This window comes from Microcaecilia unicolor, chromosome 9 (genome assembly GCF_901765095.1).
Source record: "Microcaecilia unicolor chromosome 9, aMicUni1.1, whole genome shotgun sequence".
Taxonomy (NCBI): Eukaryota; Metazoa; Chordata; class Amphibia; order Gymnophiona; family Siphonopidae; genus Microcaecilia; species Microcaecilia unicolor.
In genome coordinates this window covers 32,856,781-32,880,609 of record NC_044039.1, presented here as the reverse complement: position 1 = coordinate 32,880,609, position 23,829 = coordinate 32,856,781, and the positions used below count along the sequence as shown (strand labels likewise).

General features: G+C 43.9%; 1 protein-coding gene across 3 annotated transcripts in view; it reads right to left on the bottom strand.

The window, feature by feature from the left end:
• The window catches only part of LOC115477726 (cystine/glutamate transporter-like), a 100,657-nt gene that overhangs the window by 23,061 nt on the left and 53,767 nt on the right, over positions 1–23,829 (bottom strand). For all 3 annotated transcript variants that reach the window (XM_030214781.1, XM_030214780.1, XM_030214782.1), the window contains 3 exons: positions 16,333–16,429; positions 16,185–16,229; positions 10,442–10,565 (listed from right to left, as the gene is read on the bottom strand). In XM_030214781.1, coding sequence (XP_030070641.1) covers positions 10,442–10,565; positions 16,185–16,229; positions 16,333–16,429 — 266 coding nt within the window. The remainder of the gene's footprint in view (positions 1–10,441; positions 10,566–16,184; positions 16,230–16,332; positions 16,430–23,829) is intronic.

Genomic DNA, 23,829 nt, shown 5'->3' with positions numbered 1-23,829 from the left:
TCTTGCATTTTTAAAAATGACTCATGGTGATCCAAGATGGCTGATGGAGAGGTTGCTTGAACTGGTCGCCCCTGGCAGAAGTCAAATTACTGCATAAACTTTATTTTATGGTGAAGCACAGGGGTCAGACTCAGGCTCCTTATACCTCTGTAAGGTCAACTGATTAGTTCATTCAGCATCTAACTACCCCTGATGGCAAGGTGCCACTGGAGCCAGTGCCTGGAACAAGTGTTCTAGCACTGTCTCCTGCTCTAGAGACATCATTCAGCCTAAAACAGTTGGTACGCCTACTCTGTCTGAGTAAGGATTTCCTGCTTGGCACTCCATCCTTTGTAATGCTTATTAATGACAAAGGTACAGATGGACAGAAATGAGGGACAGAGAGGACAGTAGGTGTAATAATACTGAGTGGACCACAGGAAATGCCAGCAGAGAATATGGAGTGGACGGAAGCAGTGTGGTATTACAAGGTGAGGAAGACATTGGACCCCACTAGGGGAGAAACCATGCACAGTGATATGGGTGTTTCCATCAAGGTAAAAGAGAAAGCAGAACTCCTGAATTCCTCAGTATTCATGTATCTCTGTTCCTTAATTCAGAAAAGCACTGAAGACCCATCTCTTCAAGATAGCCTGTCCAAATGATCCAACCTAACCAAAACCTGCCAATCTGATTATGATTGACAATAGTCATATTCTGACCTTGTTCCCCATTATCCTTCGTGCAACCCCATATCCATCCCTTTCTATCTTCTATGCCACCTCCTAATGCTTATTTCCTTATGAACCCAATTCCTCCGATGTTTAACTTACTTTCCATTAACCCCATCAGTTTCTGCGTTTACCAAAAACTGTATATTCATATTCGACTTTGTAATTATTTATATTGTTGCTATGTAAGCCGCATTGAGCCTGCCATGTGTGGGAAAGCGCGGGGTCCAAATGTAATAAATAAATAAATTTGCTTTAGCATGGCCTGCACATTATAACCTTGAGTCATAATGTTTTTTTAATTATAGACAATTTAGATGGCAGTGTTGGAATTTGTCAAGTCACTGGTCAAATTCAAAATACTGCTATTAATATGCAAGGTTTCTAGTTGAAGAATGAGAAACACAAGTTTGAGATGGGATGTATCAGAAAGCATTTGCAAGTCCAGTTTAGAGAAGGCCAAGAACTGGACAACATATTGATATCAAATTTAATTTAATTTATACTTCTCTATTCTGCTTAGCCAAACAATGGCTCAAGGCAGAGTAAAAACAAAACATTAAATACAACTTCTAGCTGAATTACATAGAATGACTAAATAATATACAACAAATAAATCAAACTTCTATTACTGGAAAGAAATGTCAACTATACTGGTCAACTTTAAAATGTATTTTAAGTATCCAAGTTTTTAACATCTGATAGAATTGTGCATAATTTTATTGCCGTTATCTATTGATCAGTAAAGAAATCCATATCTCTGGACCAATATCAGCTATACATTAATTTGTTTTTTGAAAACTGAAATTGAAGACTACAAACAAACAGAATAGTTATTTTACATGGATCAACTGAGTGCAGCTGTTGAACTGTAATATATCAAGTTACCCAGGAATTCATGTAAACATAGAAAGCAAGAGCCTGATACTCAACCTGCAACAGTCAGTGGTTTTTAAGCTGCTAACAGCCATGGGCTGAACTGAGACTGGATATTCAATGTCTAGCCTCTGGCATTGAATACGTCCAGTCACCTGAAAGGGAAATGGGACTTGACATACCGCCTTTCTGAGGTTTTTGCAACTACATTCAAAGTGGTTTACATAATTCAGGTACTTATTTTGTACCAGGGGCAATGGAGGGTTAAGTGACTTGCCCAGAGTCACAAGGAGCTGCAGTGGGAATTGAACTCAGTTCCCCAGGATCAAAGTCCACTGCACTAACCACTAGGCTACTCCTCCACTTTAACCAGGTGCCAGCACTACCCACTTTAAGTGCCGCTGAGTATTGCCAGATGGCTAGCTCAGTGGGGTTTAACCAAGTAGGATCCTCTCCTGTCCAGTTAAATCCTTTTGAATAATCGACCCCCAAAAGTTTAAATTGAGCCCTAGTTTTAATAGGCAACCAATGAAGAAAAAATAGATAAGGAATTGCCCTATTCCATCCAGATTCTTTAAATATCAGCTTTGCTCCAATTGCTTTACAACAGAAGCTGGAACGTTTGGAAATACACTAAGGAGGATACTAATTTATGTATTATAAATGTTCCTGAGCTCTCTACAATTCCACTATCTGAAACATTTATTTTATTTATTTATTTATTTGTTACATTTGTATCCCACATTTTCCCACCTATTTGCAGGCTCAATGTGGCTTACACAGTACCGTAAAGGCGTTCGCCAATTCCGGTATGAACATATAAAGTAATGTTGTGCTAGAATAAGGTTCGTGTGTACAGACACATTAGGGAATTGTAGAGAGGAAGAGTTATTATATGTCCATTACGAGCTTTGGTTTCGTTGTGTTGCAGTTCTCTCCCAAGGTGATATACCCTGTATTTAAAATATATGGGTGGCAATTTTAGAAGATTTACACATGCAAAAAAAAAAAGCCATTTCACATGTAAATGGTCATACATGTTTAAATAGGCATTACTTATATGAGTATGATCATGGCATGCACAAATTTGATGGAGGTGTGATTTGGACAGACCTTAAAATTAAAGGGTAATTATAAAGGATGTTTTACTTATAAACACTGTTTTATATGCATAAAAGGCCCGTGGGATATATGTGTAAAAGTATGTGTGTGGCAAGGTGGTGTACAGATGACCCATGGGCATAGGCGTAGTTTGACTGTTTCATTTGGGGGGGCAAAGAATGGGCGGAGCATATTAGCATATCATTTGCATATATAAATATGCAAATGAATATGCTAATATGGAGGAAGGAAATGAAATTTACAGGCAAAATATCACAGATGCACATTTCAAAAAGCTGACACATTTCAATTAATAAATTATGAATAAAATACTTTTATTTACCTTTGTTGTCTGATCATTTAGTTTTTCTATTCGCTTTGATCCCAGTGTCTTCTGTTTTATGCAGTGTCTTCTTTCCAGTAGGCTTCCCTCTGCTCCCCACCCTCCCAGTCCCATCCATCTCTTGCTCCTTCCCTCTGCTCCCCAACCCTCCCAGTTCCATCCATCTTCTGTTCCTTCCCTCTGCTCACCATCCCTCCGTCCCATCCATCTTCTGCTCCTTCCCTCTGCTGTGCCTGACCTCTCCCAATCCCATCCATCTCCTGGTCCATCCCTCTGCTCACCACCCCTCGCAGTCCCATCCATCTCTTGCTCCTTCCCTCTGCTTCCCACCCCTCCCAGTCCCATTCATTTCCTGCTCCTTCCCTCTGCTTCCCACCCCTCCCAGTCCCATTCATCTCCTGCTCCTTTCCTCTGCTTCCCACCCCTCCCAGTCCCATTCATTTCCTGCTCCTTCCCTCTGCTTCCCCCCCCTCCCAGTCCCATTCATCTCCTGCTCCTTCCCACCCCTCCCAGTCCCATCCATCTCCTGCTCCTTCCCTCTGCTTCCCACCCCTCCCAGTCCCATCCATCTCTTGCTCCTTCCCTCTGCTTCCCACCCCTCCCAGTCCCATCCCTCCCAGTCCCATTCATTTCTTGCTCCTTCCCTCTGCTTCCCACCCCTCCCAGTCCCATTCATCTCCTGCTCCTTCCCTCTGCTTCCCACCCCTCCGTCCCATTCATCTCCTGCTCCTTCCCTCTGCTTCCCACCCCTCCCAGTCCCATCCATCTCTTGCTCCTTCCCTCTGCTTCCCACCCCTCCCAGTCCCATTCATTTCCTGCTCCTTCCCTCTGCTTCCCACCCCTCCCAGTCCCATTCATTTCCTGCTCCTTCCCTCTGCTCCCCACCCTCCCAGTCCCATCCATCTCTTGCTCCTTCCCTCTGCTCCCCAACCCTCCCAGTTCCATCCATCTTCTGTTCCTTCCCTCTGCTCACCATCCCTCCGTCCCATCCATCTTCTGCTCCTTCCCTCTGCTGTGCCTGACCTCTCCCAATCCCATCCATCTCCTGGTCCATCCCTCTGCTCACCACCCCTCGCAGTCCCATCCATCTCTTGCTCCTTCCCTCTGCTTCCCACCCCTCCCAGTCCCATTCATTTCCTGCTCCTTCCCTCTGCTTCCCACCCCTCCCAGTCCCATTCATCTCCTGCTCCTTTCCTCTGCTTCCCACCCCTCCCAGTCCCATTCATTTCCTGCTCCTTCCCTCTGCTTCCCACCCCTCCCAGTCCCATTCATCTCCTGCTCCTTCCCACCCCTCCCAGTCCCATCCATCTCCTGCTCCTTCCCTCTGCTTCCCACCCCTCCCAGTCCCATCCATCTCTTGCTCCTTCCCTCTGCTTCCCACCCCTCCCAGTCCCATCCCTCCCAGTCCCATTCATTTCTTGCTCCTTCCCTCTGCTTCCCACCCCTCCCAGTCCCATTCATCTCCTGCTCCTTCCCTCTGCTTCCCACCCCTCCGTCCCATTCATCTCCTGCTCCTTCCCTCTGCTTCCCACCCCTCCCAGTCCCATCCATCTCTTGCTCCTTCCCTCTGCTTCCCACCCCTCCCAGTCCCATTCATTTCCTGCTCCTTCCCTCTGCTCCCCACCCTCCCAGTCCCATCCATCTCTTGCTCCTTCCCTCTGCTCCCCAACCCTCCCAGTTCCATCCATCTTCTGTTCCTTCCCTCTGCTCACCATCCCTCCGTCCCATCCATCTTCTGCTCCTTCCCTCTGCTGTGCCTGACCTCTCCCAATCCCATCCATCTCCTGGTCCATCCCTCTGCTCACCACCCCTCGCAGTCCCATCCATCTCTTGCTCCTTCCCTCTGCTTCCCACCCCTCCCAGTCCCATTCATTTCCTGCTCCTTCCCTCTGCTTCCCACCCCTCCCAGTCCCATTCATCTCCTGCTCCTTTCCTCTGCTTCCCACCCCTCCCAGTCCCATTCATTTCCTGCTCCTTCCCTCTGCTTCCCACCCCTCCCAGTCCCATTCATCTCCTGCTCCTTTCCTCTGCTTCCCACCCCTCCCAGTCCCATACATCTCCTGCTCCTTCCCACCCCTCCAGTCCCATCCATCTCCTGCTCCTTCCCTCTGCTTCCCACCCCTCCCAGTCCCATTCATTTCTTGCTCCTTCCCTCTGCTTCCCACCCCTCCCAGTCCCATCCATCTTCCCTCTGCTGCCCCCCCACCCCCCGAGGTCCAAGATGGTGACTCCGTTTACCCCCTCTCTTCCTCCCTCCCTCCGGTGCAGGCAACAGTCTTCAGCTTTTTCAGCGTTCCTGGCAGCGGTAGCGTTGTACACGCTGCCTTCGGTCTGCCCCGGAAGCCTTCTCTTCAAGTTCCTGTTCCCACCTATGCGGGAACAGGAACTTGAAGAGAAGGCTTCGGGGCAGAGCCAAAGGCAGCGTGTACAACGCTACCGCTGCCAGGAACGCTGGAAGACTGCTGCCTGCGCCGGAGGGAGGGAGGAAGAGAGAGAGGTAGACGGACACGCTCCTCTCGGTCCGCTTGGCTTCCCTGCCCTCTCTGTCTGCGTCCAGGGTTGCCAGGTGGAAAATTTTTTTCCAGCCCACAGGAGCCCAAAAAACAGCCCAAAAACCGCCCAAACACAAACCCCGCCCCTGACACCCCCACCCCCGCGTCATCACCCCCGCCCCCGCCGTCATAAACCCCGCCCCCGCCGTCACCGGCCCCGCCTCCCATGTCACCGGCCCCGCCTCCCCGTCATCGGCCCCGCCTCTCACGTCATCGGCCCCGCCTCCCCGTCATCGGCCCCGCCTCCCCGTCATCGGCCCCGCCTCCCACGTCATCGGCCCCGCCTCCCACGTCACTAACCCCGCCCAAAACGTCATTAATCCCACCCAAAAACGTCACTAACCCCGCCCCCCCCACGGCCGAAAAAACCGCCCGAAGCACAAAAACCAGCCCAAAAAACCGCAACCCGCCGCGGGCAAAAATTTCCCGCGGCGGGTCGCGGAAAACCGCCCAATTGGGCGGTAAAACCGCCCACCTGGCAACACTGTCTGCGTCCCGCCCGAAAGGAAATGACGTCAGAGGAAGGCGGGAGCAGACAGAGAGGGCAGGGAAGCCAAGCGGACCGAGAGGAGCGCGTGCCTGCATGTGGTTTTTTTTTTTTTTTTTAAACTAATGGCGCGGCGGCGCCTCGCGTCGTTTGGGGGGGCATTGCCCCCCCTCGCCCCCCCCAGTCTACGCCTATGCCCATGGGTAGACACATTGGCGTGGTCAAGGAATCTAGTATGGGCAGAATCATAACGTACTTGTGTAGTTTATACAATATACAGCTATGTGCTTACTTCACCTGCATACATTTACATCGATTCAGCAGGCCCAAACTTATCGCTGCTATCCAGATCATTCTTAAGTCTCCTCTGCCCTCCCCCTACCCAGGCCCACAATTCTAATATCAGGCCTTTATTGTCCAATATCATCCAGGTAACTTTTGAAAGTCTATGGAAAAGCAACTTGGCCACCATGCAGCCAACAAATAAACTTGCTTCGAATCCGAGGGACTGGAGAACGGCGGAGGTGGTCCCTCTTCACAAAAGTGGTGATAGGGAAGAAGCTGGAAACTACAGGCCGGTAAGCCTCACTTCGGTTATTGGAAAAGTAATGGAAGCCATGCTGAAGGAAAGGATAGTGAATTTCCTAGAAGCCAATAAGTTGCAAGATCCGAGACAACATGGTTTTACCAGAGGGAAATTGTGCCAAACTAATCTCATTGAATTCTTTGATTGGGTAACTGGAGAATTGAATCATCGACGTGCTATAGATGTAATCTACTTAGATTTTAGCAAAGCTTTTGACACGGTTCCCCACAGGAGGCTCTTAAATAAACTAGATGGGCTGAAGATAGGTCCCGAAGTGGTGAACTGGATTAGAAACTGGTTGACGGACAGACGACAGAGGGTGGTGGTAAATGGAGTTCGCTCGGAGGAGGGAAAGGTGAGTAGTGGAGTGCCTCAGGGATCGGTGCTGGGGCCGATTCTGTTCAATATATTTGTGAGTGACATTGCCGAAGGGTTAGAAGGTAAAGTTTGCCTATTTGCGGATGATACTAAGATTTGCAACAGAGTGGACACCCGGGAGGGAGTGGAAAGCATGAAAAGGGATCTGAGGAAGCTAGAAGAATGGTCCAAAGGTTTGGCAATTAAAATTCAATGCGAAGAAATGCAAAGTGATGCATTTAGGGAGTAGAAACCCACGAGAGACATGTGTTAGGTGGGGAGAGTCTGATAGGTACTGAGGGGGAGAGGGATCTTGGGTGATAGTATCCGAGGATCTGAAGGTGACGAAACAGTGTGACAAGGCGGTGGCCATAGCGAGAAGGTTGCTAGGCTGTATAGAGAGAGGTGTGTGTGATCAGCAGAAGAAAGGAAGTGTTGATGCCCCTGTACAAGTCGTTGGTGAGGCCCCACCTGGAGTATTGTGTTCAGTTTTGGAGGCCATACCTTGCGAAGGATGTTAAAAAAATGGAAGCGGTGCAAAGAAAAGCTACGAGAATGGTATGGGATTTGCGTTCCAAGACGTATGAGCAAAGCCTTGCTGACCTGAACATGTATACCCTGGAGGAAAGGAGGAACAGGGGTGATATGATACAGACGTTCAAATACTTGAAAGGTATTAATCCGCAAAAAAATCTTTTCCGGAGATGGGAAGGCAGTAGAACGAGAAGACATGAAATAAGATTGAAGGGGGGCAGACTCAAAAAGATGTCAGGAAGTATTTTTTCACGGAGAGGGTGGTGGATGCTTGGAATGCCCTCCCGCGGGAGGTGGTGGAGATGAAAACGGTAACGGAATTCAAACATGCGTGGGAGGAAGAGAGGTTGGTGGTTGGGAGGCAAGGATAGTGGAGGGCAGACTTATACGGTCTGTGCCAGAGCCGGTGATGGGAGGCGGGACTGGTGGTTGGGAGGCGGGAAATACTGCTGGGCAGACTTGTATGGTCTGTGCCCTGAAAAAGGCAGGTACAAATCAAGGTAAGGTATACACATATGAGTTTATCTTGTTGGGCAGACTGGATGGACCATGCAGGTCTTTTTCTGCCGTCATCTACTATGTTACTATGTATATCAGCCCAATAATGTTTTATACAGGAAAAGTGTTAACCCTAGGGAAATGGATAAATGCCAGACAGCACTATACTACTTTCTGGTTGGCTGAGTCCTTACATAGAGTTTGTTCTAACCCCAGAGTACTACCTCTGTGAGCTGAGCAACTTGTAAAAGGCAGTCTATACCCTAATAAAAGGGACAAAAAAGGGAAGAGAGGAGTATAAACATTAGACTGTACATGTTACCAAGACTAGTTTAGAGGCGCAGTAAACCTAAGAATATTTTTTTGGAAACCACAATTCAGAATGCTGCACTTTACCTAATACTAGACTTAAAACTTATTACTGAAGCTAAAAAATTCTGATCACGCCACTCCTCTTCTTACAGAGGAGCACTGGTTACCGGTTAGTATCATCTTCAAGATTCTCATCTTTGTGCATAAAATCCTCCATGTGGGACTACCTTTATTTCTTTTTCTATATTTGGTTCCCTATGCTCCTTCCAGACTGCTTTGATCTTCAAGTTTATTAAAGTTTCTTCAGAACATGCTATCCCGTCTATCAGCAATGCCAGCTAGGCAGTTAACAGACTAAACAGTAGTAGCGAAAGGCAAAGAAGAATAAGTAAAGACAGACAGCACAGATCGGTAAGAGGGGGAGACCTACAATAGTCTTGATAGGAAAGGGGGGGAAAAGGAACACACACTGGGTAGGGGAACAAACTCAGATTTTTCCTAAACAATCAACCTTTCCAAAGCATGGTCAAAAGTACTATCAAAAGAAAAATAAAATTGATGTCATCAGCATATGGCCTATAAGACACATTCAAGGTCCTCCACACACAGCACAGAGGAGACATATGATGATTAAATAATTCTATCCTATTGGAGTGTTATATACCGCGCATTTTCCATAAAGGATTCGTGATAAGAAACGTGAAGCTCTTTGTACAGAGCGAAGTGACATCTCAAGGAATGATAATAGGAAGAAGAAATCAGTTACACGGGTGGTCTGAAACTGTTGACAAACTATTTGTCAAACAGATAAGTCTTCAAAGCCTTCCTGAAGGAGAAGTAGGAGGGTATGTGCATTAGAACTGCTGGTAACATATTCCATAGTCTCGTCCTTGCAAAGGAAAAGGAATTCTCGATAATGGTTTTGAAGTGAATGCACTTCAGTGATGAAAAACCTAATTTCAGCATTCTCGGAAAACCCGAAGTTCTTCTAGGGGATGGCACAACGAGCACATCCTTGAGGGGTATCTGTAGGCAGTGGAACAATGTCGATTATCTGTCATGGTCATAAAACGCGATTCAAAATAAAAAGTAAACTAATCCAAAACAGAACCCTTAACCCCCAAATTAAAAAGACACTTTACCAAAAGTGATTGACTTTATCAATGGCAGCAGTAACATCCAAAGCAACAGAATGATACCTCAAACTCTTGTCTATCCCTCACCTTAGCTCATCCATGGTAGACAAAAGGGTCTTAGTATTATGAGACTTCCGAAAACTGAACTGAAAATCATCTAAACACTTTCTCTTATCTGCAAAATCAACCAGCCGATTTAAAACAACTTTTACGATAATTTTTGAAATAGGTCTATTGCTAGATCTAAAGAAACTTTTTTCAATAAAGGCCTCATGGTAGCTGTTTGCAAAATTGGAGGCAATTGCCCAGAAGCAAGGAAAAGATTCACTAAAGAGGTAAGAGGAAATATTATAGCATCACCTAACTGTCTCAAAATCCCTGCTGTACAGAGATCATGAATAGATTTAAATCAGTGGCAAATATTTCAAAATCCCCATAACCTCACTCATAGGAGCCAACTTTTCAAAATTATTGGGGGTGCTAAGCCCAGTGGAAATAACCCCTCCCTGGACACATACAAGGAATTTTCTCAATATTGGGGATGTTCCATCACCCATAGCACCCACAGAGTTGGTTCCTATGACCTCACAGGTAAAAAAAAAAAAACCAAATAATCTATACCATGCAATGGACAGAAACTACTGTGCATATCTCATGCCAAATAGCAATATCACTTGTGTAAATCAGAACATGCATTAAACATGAATTAACAGCAATAATGTACAGGTCAAGAAATCATGAGACAAATGTAAATCTTATCAAGCTTACTCGTTTCATTTTTGATTCCACACCTATTTTGGAGCTTCTAAACACAATGATACCATGGGTACCATGAATCTCTAATGCCAATTGCGCTCTAAATCTCAGTTTCATTTTCCATTTTAATCAACCTAATGTCAACAGCTGTGTTGTGTCTAATTCATGAAAATAAATATTATTTACCACTCACCACAGCCACAGCTTCGGAGGCCAAAACACTCTCAGGTGTCAGAACAGTGTAGTATGAAATGTTGGTAAGAAGGTACCCAAAGATGACGGTCAGCATAGATACAATTACAGCCACTGGGATATTCCTAAATAAAGCAAGCAACAACACTGATCGATCTTTCTGTACAAATGTCTCTTTTTTCGTAAGTGCCCAGGGTGGTGCAGACTCCACAGACACTCTCTTGCTCAGGATTTACATAAACCAAACCAAAAAGTCCATATGGGCTTTTAGAAAAGGGAAAGGTGAAGGAGCGGCATAATGGTTAGTGCAGTGGGTTGCGGACCTGGGGAACCAGGTTCAGCTCCCACTGCAGCTCCGTGTCACCCTGGGCAAGTCACTTAGCCCTGTATTGCCCCAGGTACAATATATAACTTACAGCCTATTAGGGACAGTGCTTAGTACTTGTAATAGAAACTGTAAACCACATAGCTGCCTCAGGGATCACTTGCAGTACATCAAGTTCTTGAAATAAAATTTGATATACCGCCTTTCTGGGGTACAATCAAAGTGGTTTCAGTGGCGTAGCAAGGGCAGGGCGGTGGGGGCGGTCCTCCCCGGGTGCACGCCGCTGGGGGGGTGTTGTCTCCGCTGGTTCCCTGCTCCCTCTGCCCCAGAACAGGTTACTTCCTGTTCTGGGGCAGAGGGAGCAGGGAACCAGTGGAACCGATATACCCCCCAGCGGCGTGCACACGGCATAGGCAAGAATGCACTCGGGGGGCTTGGGTGATGCGCCGAGGAGGGGGGGATTGATGCTGCACCCGGGGGTGGGGGTGAGCAGCTGCGAACCACCCCGGGTGGCAGCTGCCCTCGCTACGCCACTGAGTGGTATACATATTATATACTGGTACTTTCTATTCCTAGTGGGCTCACAATCTAAGACTTTATTTTTAATACTTGGGGCAATGGAGGGTTAAGTGACTTGTGCAGGTTCACATGAAGCTGCAGTGGGCATCAAACCAAGTTCCCCTAGTTCTCAGGCCACTGCAGTAATCATTAGGCTACTCCTCTGCTTTTTCATACATGGTACTCTCACTCTCAGGAATTACATAAATCAAAGCAAAAAAATTCACCCAGGCTTTTGCTTTTATTATGGTCTCCAGAAAACGTACCGGCAAAGACTGCTCCTGTTATGATCAAGTGTGTCGTCCCACCCCTGGGAATGTCTCTGTTGTCGGATAAAAGTATGCACATCGTAGAATAACACAGATACTTTTCTCCATGGACAGACTGCACAATAATCAAAGCCCTAATTTCCATAGGGAAAAAAAATCTGTATTCCCTATGGAGAGAGCGTCCATTGACCCCTCCCCCATACACACACCACAATGGAATTTATTTATTTATTGCATTTGTATCCCACATTTTCCCACCTCTTTGCAGGCTCAATGTGGCTTACAATACATCATGAATGGTGGAAATATATAAGAAAATAGACATTTAGTATTACAGAAGAATCTTGGGTAACATTATAATGGTAAAACATGATAGTAGTATAACAAGCAGATATTATAAGACATTTCTGGATGTATGTGGAGGAGTTCACATTTGTTGATCATTATGGTATACCTTGTTAAAGAGATGTGTCTTCAGTAGTTTGCAGAAGTTAGCTGGTTCATAAATTGTTTTTAAGTTGCACAGCAGCGCGTTCCAGAATTGTGTGCTCAGGTATGAAAAGGTTGATGCATGCGTTAGTTTGTATTTTAGACCTTTACAGTTGGGGAAGTGAAGATTGAGGAATGTGCGGGATGATTTTTTAGCATTCCTGGGTGGTAAGTCTATCAGGTCTGACATGTAGGCTGGGGCATCTCCGTGAATGATTTTGTGAACTAGGGAGCAGATTTTGAACATGATGCGTTCTTTAAGTGGGAGCCAGTGTAGCTTTTCTCGTAGGGGTTTAGCACTTTCATATTTTGTTTTTCCGAACATGAGTCTAGCTGCAGTGTTCTGGGCTGTTTGAAGTTTCTTGATTATTTGCTCTTTGCAGCCAGCGTACAGTGCGTTGCAGTAGTCTAGATGATTGAGGACCATTGATTGTACCAGGTTGCGGAAGACGGTCCTTGGGTCTTTTAATTTCCACATTGAGTGGAACATCTTCTTGGTTGTGTTTTTCGCATGGTTCTCAAGTGTTAGGTGTCGATCAATGGTAACTCCAAGAATTTTTAGGGTGTCCGAGATTGGGAGATTCAGTTTTGGTGTGTTAATGGTGGTGAATTTGTTCGTGTTATGTTGAGAGGTGAGTATTAGGCAGATATGACACAATTCAGTAATTTCCTCTCAGAGAACAATATGTCAATTTCCAAGTATACTCATAACAATATATATTGCAGTCCTTTTGCTTATAAATCTTACTACCATGGTTCTGTACATACATTTTTATTTATTATTTGTATATTGTCAAAGAGAAAATGCGTAGAGCATGGATGGGTTCTCTCTTGACTGTCTATTCTATATGTAAGAGAGTAGCCCAATTTACTCCCTTACCCACTCCTAGGTAGGGTTACCATATGGCTCCAGAAAAAGGAGAACGGATTGAGCCAGCCGGGTTTTACTTCCATTGCTTTCCATTGAAAGCAATGGGCAATTACTTCCATTGAAAGCAATTACTTCCATTGAAAGCAATTGCTTTCCATTGAAAGCAATGGAAGTAAAACCCGGCTGGCTCAATCCGTCCTCCTTTTTCTGGAGCCATATGGTAACCCTACTCCTAGGTGATGTACAGTCTCAGAGTCCAGTTCAGTTCTAACAGGTTCTGTGTATAAAGGAGCTCCTCTAGGCTCTGGTAGCCAACGATTTTGTTAACATAATTTTGATTAAGCAGAAAACATAGGGATCTTCATGCAACAGATCAGTCACACAAAAAGCAAAGTGGAGTTGGCTGAAGAAAGAGTAATCACCAGTTCTAGATAAAGACCTGACACAGACCAAGCTTCAGCACCTTGTCTGCATCAGGGGTCTTGCATGTGAGGTTGGAAGCATTTGTAGTGAGGAATAAATGATGTTTCTAGGGTGCACTTTGCTTTGAGGGGCTGAAAAAAAGCCCGTATTGGGCTTACCACTACTTAGTAAAAGGAACCCACAGTTTTAACCCCTTTTGGTCTGTAATCAGTTACACATATCCACTGTGACTTTTAACGCAGTTCCCAATTCACACTATCCACATTATGTTTTGTTACAAGCACTCACATTGTTGTTATTGGTTAGATATTTTATAACTGAGCTGCAGTCTGTATACTCGGCATGTTTTATCCTCTTTGTTCACTGGTCTGGCACTTATATTTTATGCTTGTCTTTTTGAAAAAAACTTCTTAGTTTTTCATGACATTATGTTGTTTAGAATTTGAATATGCCTATAATTTATTATTGCATGTTTTTTAAATTTTTCTGCAAGTTTGTGTGCATGTATTTTTATTGTATTTTAAATACATTTATGATTTGTATTTTTGTATGTATGTTTAATCCAGTAGTGTTTTGTAAACCTCAGATGCAGCCTATTTGGCGAAACATGACTACGTCGGGTTTATGTTAATAAAGATTTTCCTGAACTTCAGGTCTGCTCTGGTTTCTGCAGTTCACTTATATGCCTATTCTCAGTCTCCATTTGCTGGTAGGAGCGCACATAACCCATCTGCAGTGGCGTACCAAGGGCAGGGCGGTGGGGGCGGTCCGCCCCGGGTGCACACTGCTGGAGGGTGCAGAGAGCAGCCGAGCGCCTGTCGGCTCCGCTGGTTCCCTGCTCCCTCTGCCCTGGAACAGGTTACTTCCTGTTCCAGGGCAGAGGGAGCCAGTGGAGCCGACAGGCACGCGCCTGTTCTCTGCACCCTCCAGCAGCCAAGAATGCACCGGGGGGGGGGGGGGGCTTGATGCACCAGGGAGGGGGGTGTCATTGCGCCGTGGGGGACTTGATGCGCCGTGGAGGGGGGTGTCATTGCGCCAGGGGTATGTGTCTTGCTGCACCCTGGGGGGACAGATGCCGCTGCACCCGGGGGGGGGGGGGGGTGCACAGCGGCGACCCGCCCCGGGTGGCAGCCGACCTAGGATCACCACTGCCCATCTGTGATGGCCTAGAGGGACACTATGGAAAAGGCTTTTTCCTTTTTGCAGGTCCCACACTAATTTTTCCATTAGCACATGGGATTTGCAAAAAACTTAAAGGAGGCATTAAGTGCTCCCACGTTAACAAGTTAGCGCACATTAATGTGAACATGCTAACTGGTTAGTGCTTCCACATTCATTCCCCAAGCATGCCACACCCTCTCCCAAAAATATTTCACAGAATAAATAGGGTGCAATCAGTGTGCACTAAGAGCCAATCTACTGCAAAATGCTGTAATGCTTTACAGGTAGCCCAAAATTTCTGCAGCTCGGATTACTGGATGTATGGGTAGGGTTGAACATGTAAGGAATAAGATTAAAGAGGAATTAAAACATTTTTCAAAAACATTTTCCAAGGAAGTGAGACCAATAATGATTACACACAACCCCAGTTAAAGACGTGAAAAAACGTATTAGCGTCCGGGTGTATTGAGGTCTCCGCTTTGCTTAGAAGTAAGATTAGCAGTATATATATATATTACTGTAATACTGGACTCTTCAACTATATATATATATATATATATATATATATATATATATAGTTTTTAAGACTTTACATAATAATGCCCCATTGGCCATTGTTCCCTTCAAGAGATTTAAATTTGCAAGGTCAGTGGTCAGTGTCTTTTGGATGTTCCCTCTATTTCGCAGGTCCGTCTGGAGGAAGATCATTTCTGCATTCTTTTTAAAGTTGGGCCAACTATGTGGAACACTCTTCCTCTGGAAATGCACCAAATTACCTTATTATTAATGTTTTAAAAAACAGTTAAAAACTTACGTTTTGTGAGGCATTTCATCTGGAACGCACTACCAAAAGCCGTGAAAACAACGAATGACCACCTAAACTTCTGGAAATCACTAAAAGCTAACCTGTTCAAAAAGATATACCCTACCGACCCAACTTAAATGCCTGAACCCTGCAACACTACGAAACCACAGCCTGTAAAGGACATAAAATAACTCTTCCTCTCTGCGGTTCCCCAATGTGTCTGTTACACATGAACCTTATTCAACCACAACATCACTATGTATCTGTTCATACCGGAATTGGCGAACGCCTCTACAGTACTATGTAAGCCACATTGAGCCTGCAAATAGGTGGGAAAATGTGGGATACAAATGTAACAAATAAATAAATTGAAATTAGTTATATAAAGAATTCTGCTTTCTTTCTCCAATTTAGGAGTTGCTGTGTGTTGTACATATTATTTTTATTATATGTTTGTTTTATTTTTGAGTTATGTTTTACTTTTTATGAGTGTAAGCTGTAACCTGCTTAGATGTATTGGATAAGTAGGATATAAATTTGATAGATAGATAAATAAATAAATAAATCTTGCAGGTGGCTTCCCCCCTCCCCCCCACCATATTAGCACTTAATATGGCTTAGTAAAAGGTCCCCTTAGAAGAAGTATAGGCAAAACAGTTTCAATTTTTTAATTTTGTTGTGGGGGATAGGTTAATTTGTTTTTGTTTCATTTGATGAGCATTACAACAAAAAACCAGGCTGATGCAAAACCACAAATTTCATCATTGTTGCCGGACGAAAGCATATCTCTAACTAATGTATGAGTTTCAAATAGCAGGCCTGTAAGATAAAATTTGGACTCACCTCTCAGGGTTGACCACCTCTTCTCGAAGGTAATTAATCTGAAACCTACAGAAAAGAAATAAGACAAGGCAAAACTCATCTCCAAGAGCCAAGAATACTGTACAATGGGGGGAAAGAACTTGCTTCTTTATATTAAGAGGCTACTTACCAGCCTGAATATGCAAACATTCCTGGGTAAAAAGCTAGGGACAGTTTGTCCAAAGCCATCGTACCATCAAAAGCACCCTGGAAATTCTCAATGTGACCTACAACATACACAAAACAGGAGTGAATCTGCTAAGTATTTCTCATCGCTGAACAGGGCAACTCAGATGTTAATGGATGACCGTTTTTAAATTTCTTCTGGGCTTAATGCTTTTCATTATGGTTTTGAAATATTGATCCTGATATTTAGAGCCATTTATCTGGAAAATAGCAGCTGTTATCAGGATAAATGGCTTAGCCGTTGCAATTGATGGATGTTCAGTGGCAGTATTTGGATAATGTTAGACGGTGCATGGGCAGGTCGAGAAGTCATCCGGTTAATAGTGGCATTCAAACCATTATCCGGATAATTATTGGATAAAGTTATTTTATTTATTTGTTACATTTGTACCCCACATTTTCCCACCTATTTGCAGGCTCAATGTGGCTTACAAAGTACCGTCAAAGGCGTTTGCCCAGTCGGTGGATAACAAATACAAAGTTGTATAGTGATCGTATGAGGTATAAGTGGAGGGTCGGAATGGATGAAAATTGCGTGTTGTCCTGTGCGATCATAGTCATGCTGTGTTGGTAGGTGAAGAGGGTAACGTGGGGTCGTTGGGGTAGGCCTTTTTGAAGAGGTAGGTTTTTAGTGATTTCCTGAAGTTCAAGTGGTCGTGGATTGTTTTCACAACTTTTGGGAGCCCATTCCATAGTTGTGCGCTTATGTAAGAGAAGCCGGCTGCATAAGTTGTTTTGTATTTCAGTCCTTTGCAATTTGAGTAGTGTAGGTTTAGGTAGGATCTTGATGATCTGACTTTGTTTCTTATCGGTAAGTCTATAAGGTCTGTCATGTATCCTGGGACTACGCAGTACATGATTTTGTGGACTAAGGTGCAGATTTTGAAGATGATCCGTGCTTTGATTGGGAGCCAATGCAACTTTTCTTGGAGGGGTTTGGCACTTTCGAAGTGTGTTTTGCTGAATATCAAATATCAATATTTTATGGAATAATGTAAGTCCTAGAATAGCTTAAGGTGCCTAAAGTATGAATTTCCCAGTCTTTTACATTATCACCAGGCATTTATACTCCACCAAGGGATTTGGCTGCCTACAGAGCTTAATGTGCAGTCACCTAACTGGCTTCAACTTGAAGATACTCTTGTCTCCAGTTTTTCTAAATAGATTGTCTGGTAATGCCCTGAATTCTAAGTATAGGATTAATATTATTCATGTCTGCACACCCTTAATCAAACAATAAGATTCTTCCTGTGCTGTGGAACCAAACAATCAGATTCTCCCTTTGGAGTAAAACATAGCCTATTATTGATTCATAGGCCTTTATGACTATCCTTTCCTATCAAACAATGGAGTTCCTTTTCTTGTTTTCTTATTTGTATTTCAGTATGTAAACCACTTAGTCCTGCCTGGTCAGTCCAAGCAGTATTGTAAGTACCAATAAACCATGGCAGTCCAAAGGCATTTGGGATTTGGAAGAACTTTTAACTGAGCGAACATTGTTATCATTCATTGAGCGATCCCCAAATTATGGTTGTCCCTATTCCCAGTTGTATCAATGGGTTCAATTAATATGTGCCTTATGTATTGTGCATCAGAATCTTCAAAATTTGGAATTTACTCCTGAGCTGACAGTCGTCATTTTCAAGAATTGGGTCATCAGGCTTCTGGATTTTACAAGCCTCTAAAAAATGTTGACAATAAGAACTATCCCCCGAATTCTAAAAAAAAAATGTTAAAACTTGTGCATTCAAATTTGGGCACACACCCAAATTGCATACGCAATTGAATGAGCCAATTAATGCTGATAAATGGCTTCTTAACAAGCAATTCTTAGCACTAATTGGAATTAATTAAATTTTACATGCAAGTCAAAAAGGAAAAAGGAGGCACAGAAATGGAAGGGTCATAGGCGGATCAGAGGCGTTCCATTAAGTTGCATGTGTAGTTTTAGAACAAGGTTGGATTGATGCCTAATTTAGGCATGAGCATTTGCACCATGTTTCAGTTGGTGTAAATGGCTGCACCTAAAGTTAGTTGCAGTTCCCAGGTTTAAGCAATATTCTATAAACCATGCCTACCTTTAAGTGCTGTTTATAGATTTTTTTTCAGTGCCAATTGTTCAGGCGGCCTATGTAGAATTTAATCCTATATATCTAAGCAGAATCTTGGAACAGGAATTGGATACATGCATAGACCTTACTGAATCTTTGTTAACTGACCAGTGTGAAATAAAAGGCGGGGATAATCAAAAAATTAACGAAAATGAAACCCAGTGCCAAACAAACGTATAACATTTATCTGAAGATCAAGCAGGCTTAATGATATGGTCAATTCAAAACCTCAGCAGTGATTTGTTTCACAAGAGCAGTTCCGCTCTTGACTTGCCTGCCTCCTCATAGGTCCGAGTTATCATTTAATCAGCATATTACTTCAATTTATTTCAAAGCATCATATGAACTCTTTTTAATCTTTTATATAATTTTATCATGTGCCCATTTTGCATGCAAAATTGAATTGAATAACGAGCCAATTAGTGACAATAATTGGGTGCTAATAATCAATTATTGGTGCTAATTGCCCACAATTTGAATTTATGCGCATCTTGCTAGTCAGTATTCTATACAGATGCACATAAAGTTTTTTGCATGCAACCGAAAAGGGGCATGGCCATGAGAGGGGCATTTATTTATTTATTTTGTTACATTTGTATCCCACATTTTCCCACCTATTTGCAGGCTCAATGTGGCTTACATAGTACCGGAGAAGCGTTTGCTGACTCCGATGTGAACAAATACATAGTGAGTAGGGATAAGATAAAGTTCATGTAGCACAATCACATTAGGGAATCATACGGCGGTAGAGTTGTGTTGGGTCCATAGCGAACTTCAGTTCGTTGTGTTGCCGAGATCAGGCATTTAAGTTGGATCGGTAGGGCTTGGGCAAGTCAGGGGCATTCACTAAAAATATGTGCACTGTTATAGAATTCAAGGGAGTTTAGGCACGGATATTTACACCAGGGTTCAGTTGCCATAACTGCCAAAACTGGGCATGGATCCCAGCATTAAGCACAATTCAGTCTGTCTGTTTGTTAGAATACACACACTATGACCTATTTTTATATTTGAAAATAATGTAAGCCACTTACATCATACTTCCAGCTAGCGGATTAGTAAATCCAGGGGTTTTTTTGAGGGGGTACTTGGGGGTACTGAGTACCGGCACCTTTTCCATTGTCTGCTAAAATTGACCCGTGGAACCCAAGTTTTAATGATAGAGCTCAGGTTCTACACACCAATTCTGTCTTGTCATAGAATCTGTGACTGGTTGCAGGGGGCCTGGCTATTGTGGGGTGGGTTCCTCAGTGATCACCCCACTCCTGAAGGGTGGCCTAGCATTTGAGTACTGGCACCTTTTTTGCTAGAAAAAACACACTGAGTAAATCTAAATAAACTTGAAACTTGAGTACTGTTTATAAAACAGCCATCAGCAGTCATTGTTTTTTCAGTGCCCAAATCTGTGTACCATTTACTGAATCAAGTTTTATGTGTATTGGATACCATGGAAACTTCATAGAATCAGTAATGAAATTTCTAACAGGTGTTGGTCAAGTAAAGCCTGAACTGGAACTCTTAACCATTTATTATATGAATGTCCTTAGGTGCATACTTTTTGGTTACAGATCTGGGGTATAATCGAGACCATTCTTAAGATCAATGCTTAACTTAGTTGTAAAGTTAGTATTCCATTCCATATCCAGTTTTTATATCTTCCCAATTTCCAACTGGAATCATAGCGAGTTAGAATAAGAATTCAATCACAGTTTAGAATTTTCATAGATCTAAATATTTATCAAATAAGAAAGTTTGCAAAGCTCATCTAAACTGATAGTAATCTTCCATATGTCGAAGCTGAATTGGAATCGTGTTCCACAACTTAACTGAACAAAAACTAAAAGAACTATCAACTAGTTATAATGAATCTTATTAACCACTGGAAGACTTAAATTCAATGAATAGTTAGATCGAGAGGATTGATGAAATGTTAGGTAAGACACTAAAAATATATGATCCAGTGGACAGCAGCCATACAAAATCTTATAAATCAATCAACTTTAACATCTATTCTAGCCCTAACTGGCAGCCAGTGCGGATTTCTCAGCAAAGGAGAGTAACATGCCAAAAATCAATCTAGCTGCACAATTTTACAAAAATTGTAACCTTACTTGAAGAGTTTGACAAATGCCAACATATAGAGAACTACGTTCTATCATGAACTCTCAGATCAAGATCGACACTTGTTGTATATCTTGATAATTGCTTGCTCTTGCTCTCAGGGCCATTTTAGAAAAGTTGAAGAACTTTTTTGCTAGTGACCTCTCAGTGCTGGTGAAATACTATATTTCATTTGTAGACTTAAAGCCACTGTTGCCTTACAATCTGGAGTGCCTGTGAAGTGATTTGAAGCAGTGGCGTAGCCACAGGTGGGCCTCGGCCCACCCAGTTAGGGCTCAGGCCCACCCAACAGTAGCACACATTTAGCTTGGCCAGACTTTTTGTTACCCTGATGGTAACAAAAACACTGCTCTCCACGATAGTTTTCAGCGCATGCTTGCTGCAGGCTGCCAAGGTGCAGAGAAACATTTTTCCACCAGCTGAGATATTTTTTTGGTGTTGGGGGGAGAACACTTGGTGCCCACCCACTTCTTGCCTAGGCCCACCCAAAATCTGCTGTCTGGCTACGCCCCTGATTTGAGGACATGATTTGGAAGTGATTCGAGGACTATGATCACACATGAATTCGTGTTTTGCCATGCAGATGTAGCTACTTGATCTGGGTATTATAATATTCTTTAACATTAACTTTGGGTGAAAAGGTAACTCCTGTTGTACTCCAGTTCTTAGGAAGGTTTCTTGGTTTGTAGTTTTGCTTAAGTTGTTGTTGTTGAGGGGGTACTAGGGGGTACTGAGTACCACCACCTTTTCCATTATCTGCTAAAATTGACCCACGATCACCAAGCTTTAATGGAAGCGCTCAGGCTCTACACACTAATTCTGCCTTGTCATAGATTCTTTGACTAGTTGCAGGGGGCTTGGCTATTGTGGGGTGGGTCCCTCAGTGATCACCTCACCCCTGAAAGGCAGCCAGGCATTTGCTAGAAGAAATGCACTGTTATTAAGATACATAAATGAAAACTAAGAAAGGATTATAGGCTTCCTGGGGAAGTGGCTCATTGTACTTGCGTGAATTTGTGTACGGCACTATAAGGGTGCTATTTAGAAAAATATGACTAAATACATAAAAGGAAATTCAATATAATCCCATTTCACAGCCAGTAGGTGTAATCAAGAAACAAAATCTCATGTGGAAGTAGGCTTATCTTTCATCCCTGCTAAAAGCTCTTCAGATTACCAGTGTGCCAGGGATGGGATCCAGCTGCTTAACTGTAATCAGTCTAGAAGTAAAGAAAAAACTTTGGTTTTCTCCCCACTGTGGGAGCTGTTCTATAATTGGCTACCACCTAATGCCACACTCTGATTCTATAATGACATCTGAGTGCCCAGATGCCATTATAGAATACTAGTTAAAAAGGCCCGTTTCTGACACAAATGAAACGGGCGCTAGCAAGGTTTTCCTCGGCTCCCCTGCAGCCACCCATGTCCAGCGACCCTCCTCTCCCCTGCACCCACTGCAGCCACCCATGTCCAGCGACCCTCCTCTCTCCCCTGCCCCCCCTCCAGCCACCCATGTCCAGCAACCCCCTGCCCCCCCTGCAACCACCCATGTCCAGTGACCCTCCTCTCTCCCCTGCCCCCCTCCAGCTCCCCATGTCCAGCGACCCTCCTCTGGACATGGTTCAGCTGTGAGGCATGTTTTTTTCCCCCAGGTTCTGAAGTTGACATCATAATGGCTACGGTGATGTCAGCCTGATCTACGGAGCCTAGCAGACCAACTCGGAATGAGCTACGGTCCCAGGAAAGTCAGAACATTGGAGGTGAGAATTATTATATAGGACTAGCATGTCAGCATCAATGTGCCTACATTTAAGCATGCCCCCTACGCTAGATCTATGGCAGATATAAATCACCACACCTGAATGTAGCACTTAAGCATATAACCTACAGTATTCTGTAAGTTACGCAGGTAAATGTTGGTCACGTTTCTGCCCCGCCCATGCTTCTCCCTTCTGAATGCCCCCTTGCATTTACACACAAAGGGCTAGATTCTATATATGGTGTCTGAAAATTCCACGTGGAAGAAAAAGTGCCTAGGTGTAGTTTCTAAATTACGCCTACGTTTTACAGAATAGGCTTAAATTTCCATGCAGCATATAGAATACTGTGAGTGCCAGTCTATGTGATTTAATTTAGTCACGGTGAATTATGCCAACTGAAACCTGATATAAATCCTGATGCCTAAATTAGGCATGGAGTGGGTGTATTCTATAACAACATGCGTAGATTTTAGAAACCCCATGATCTGCCCATTCCACACACTTTTTAACTATGCGACTTAGAATTTATGCACAGAATAACGCTTAGTAAATAATGTGTATAAATTCTAATTAATGCCAGTTAGTCAGTGGCGTAGCCAAGGGTGGGCCTGGGTGGGCCTAGGCCCATGCACTTTGAGCTCAGGTCCACCCAGTAGCAGCACACCTATGATGTGGCTGACAGGGATCCCCAAGCCCCACCAGCCGAAAACTCCCAACAACTGTCCCTCCTGCATAACTTTTAAATAGCAGATCTTCACCTGCCACAGCTTTCCCTCTGATGTATTCCCACCTATGCGGAAACAAGAATTTGCATCAGAGAGAAGGCTGTGAGGCCAACATGAGCAGTGTGTATTAGTTGCTGCTTGCTGCCGGGGAAAATCTGCTATTTAAAAGGTATGTGGGGGAGGGGGGATATTTGAGAGACCATATGGCATGCAGGTGAGAGAGGGAGAGACCAAATCACTTGTGGGACAAGGCGGAGTTCTGCCACCCATCTTGGGCCCAGGCCCACCCGAAATTGGGTGTCTGGCTACGCCCCTGCAATTAGTGCTGGTAATTAAGAACATACGAATATAAGAGTAGGCATATTGGGTCAGGCAAGTCACAAGTACCTGGCAGAAACCCAAATTGTGGCAACATTCCATGTAGAGCCCCAAAGAATAGCAAGATTCTGGAATTCTAAAGAGTGACAAGATTCCATGCAGAGTTTCAGAGCAGCAACATTCCATATTACAAATCCCAGGGCAAGCAGTTGCTTCCCATGTCTGTCTCAATAGCAGACTATGGACTTTTCCTCCAGGAATGTATCCAAACCTTTTTTAAACCCAGATACACTAACTGCTGTTACCACATCCTCTGGCAAAGAGTCCCAGAGCTTAACTATTTGTTGAGTGAAAAAATATTTCCTCCCATTTATTTTAAATTGTTTGTCAGCATCCAATTATCAGT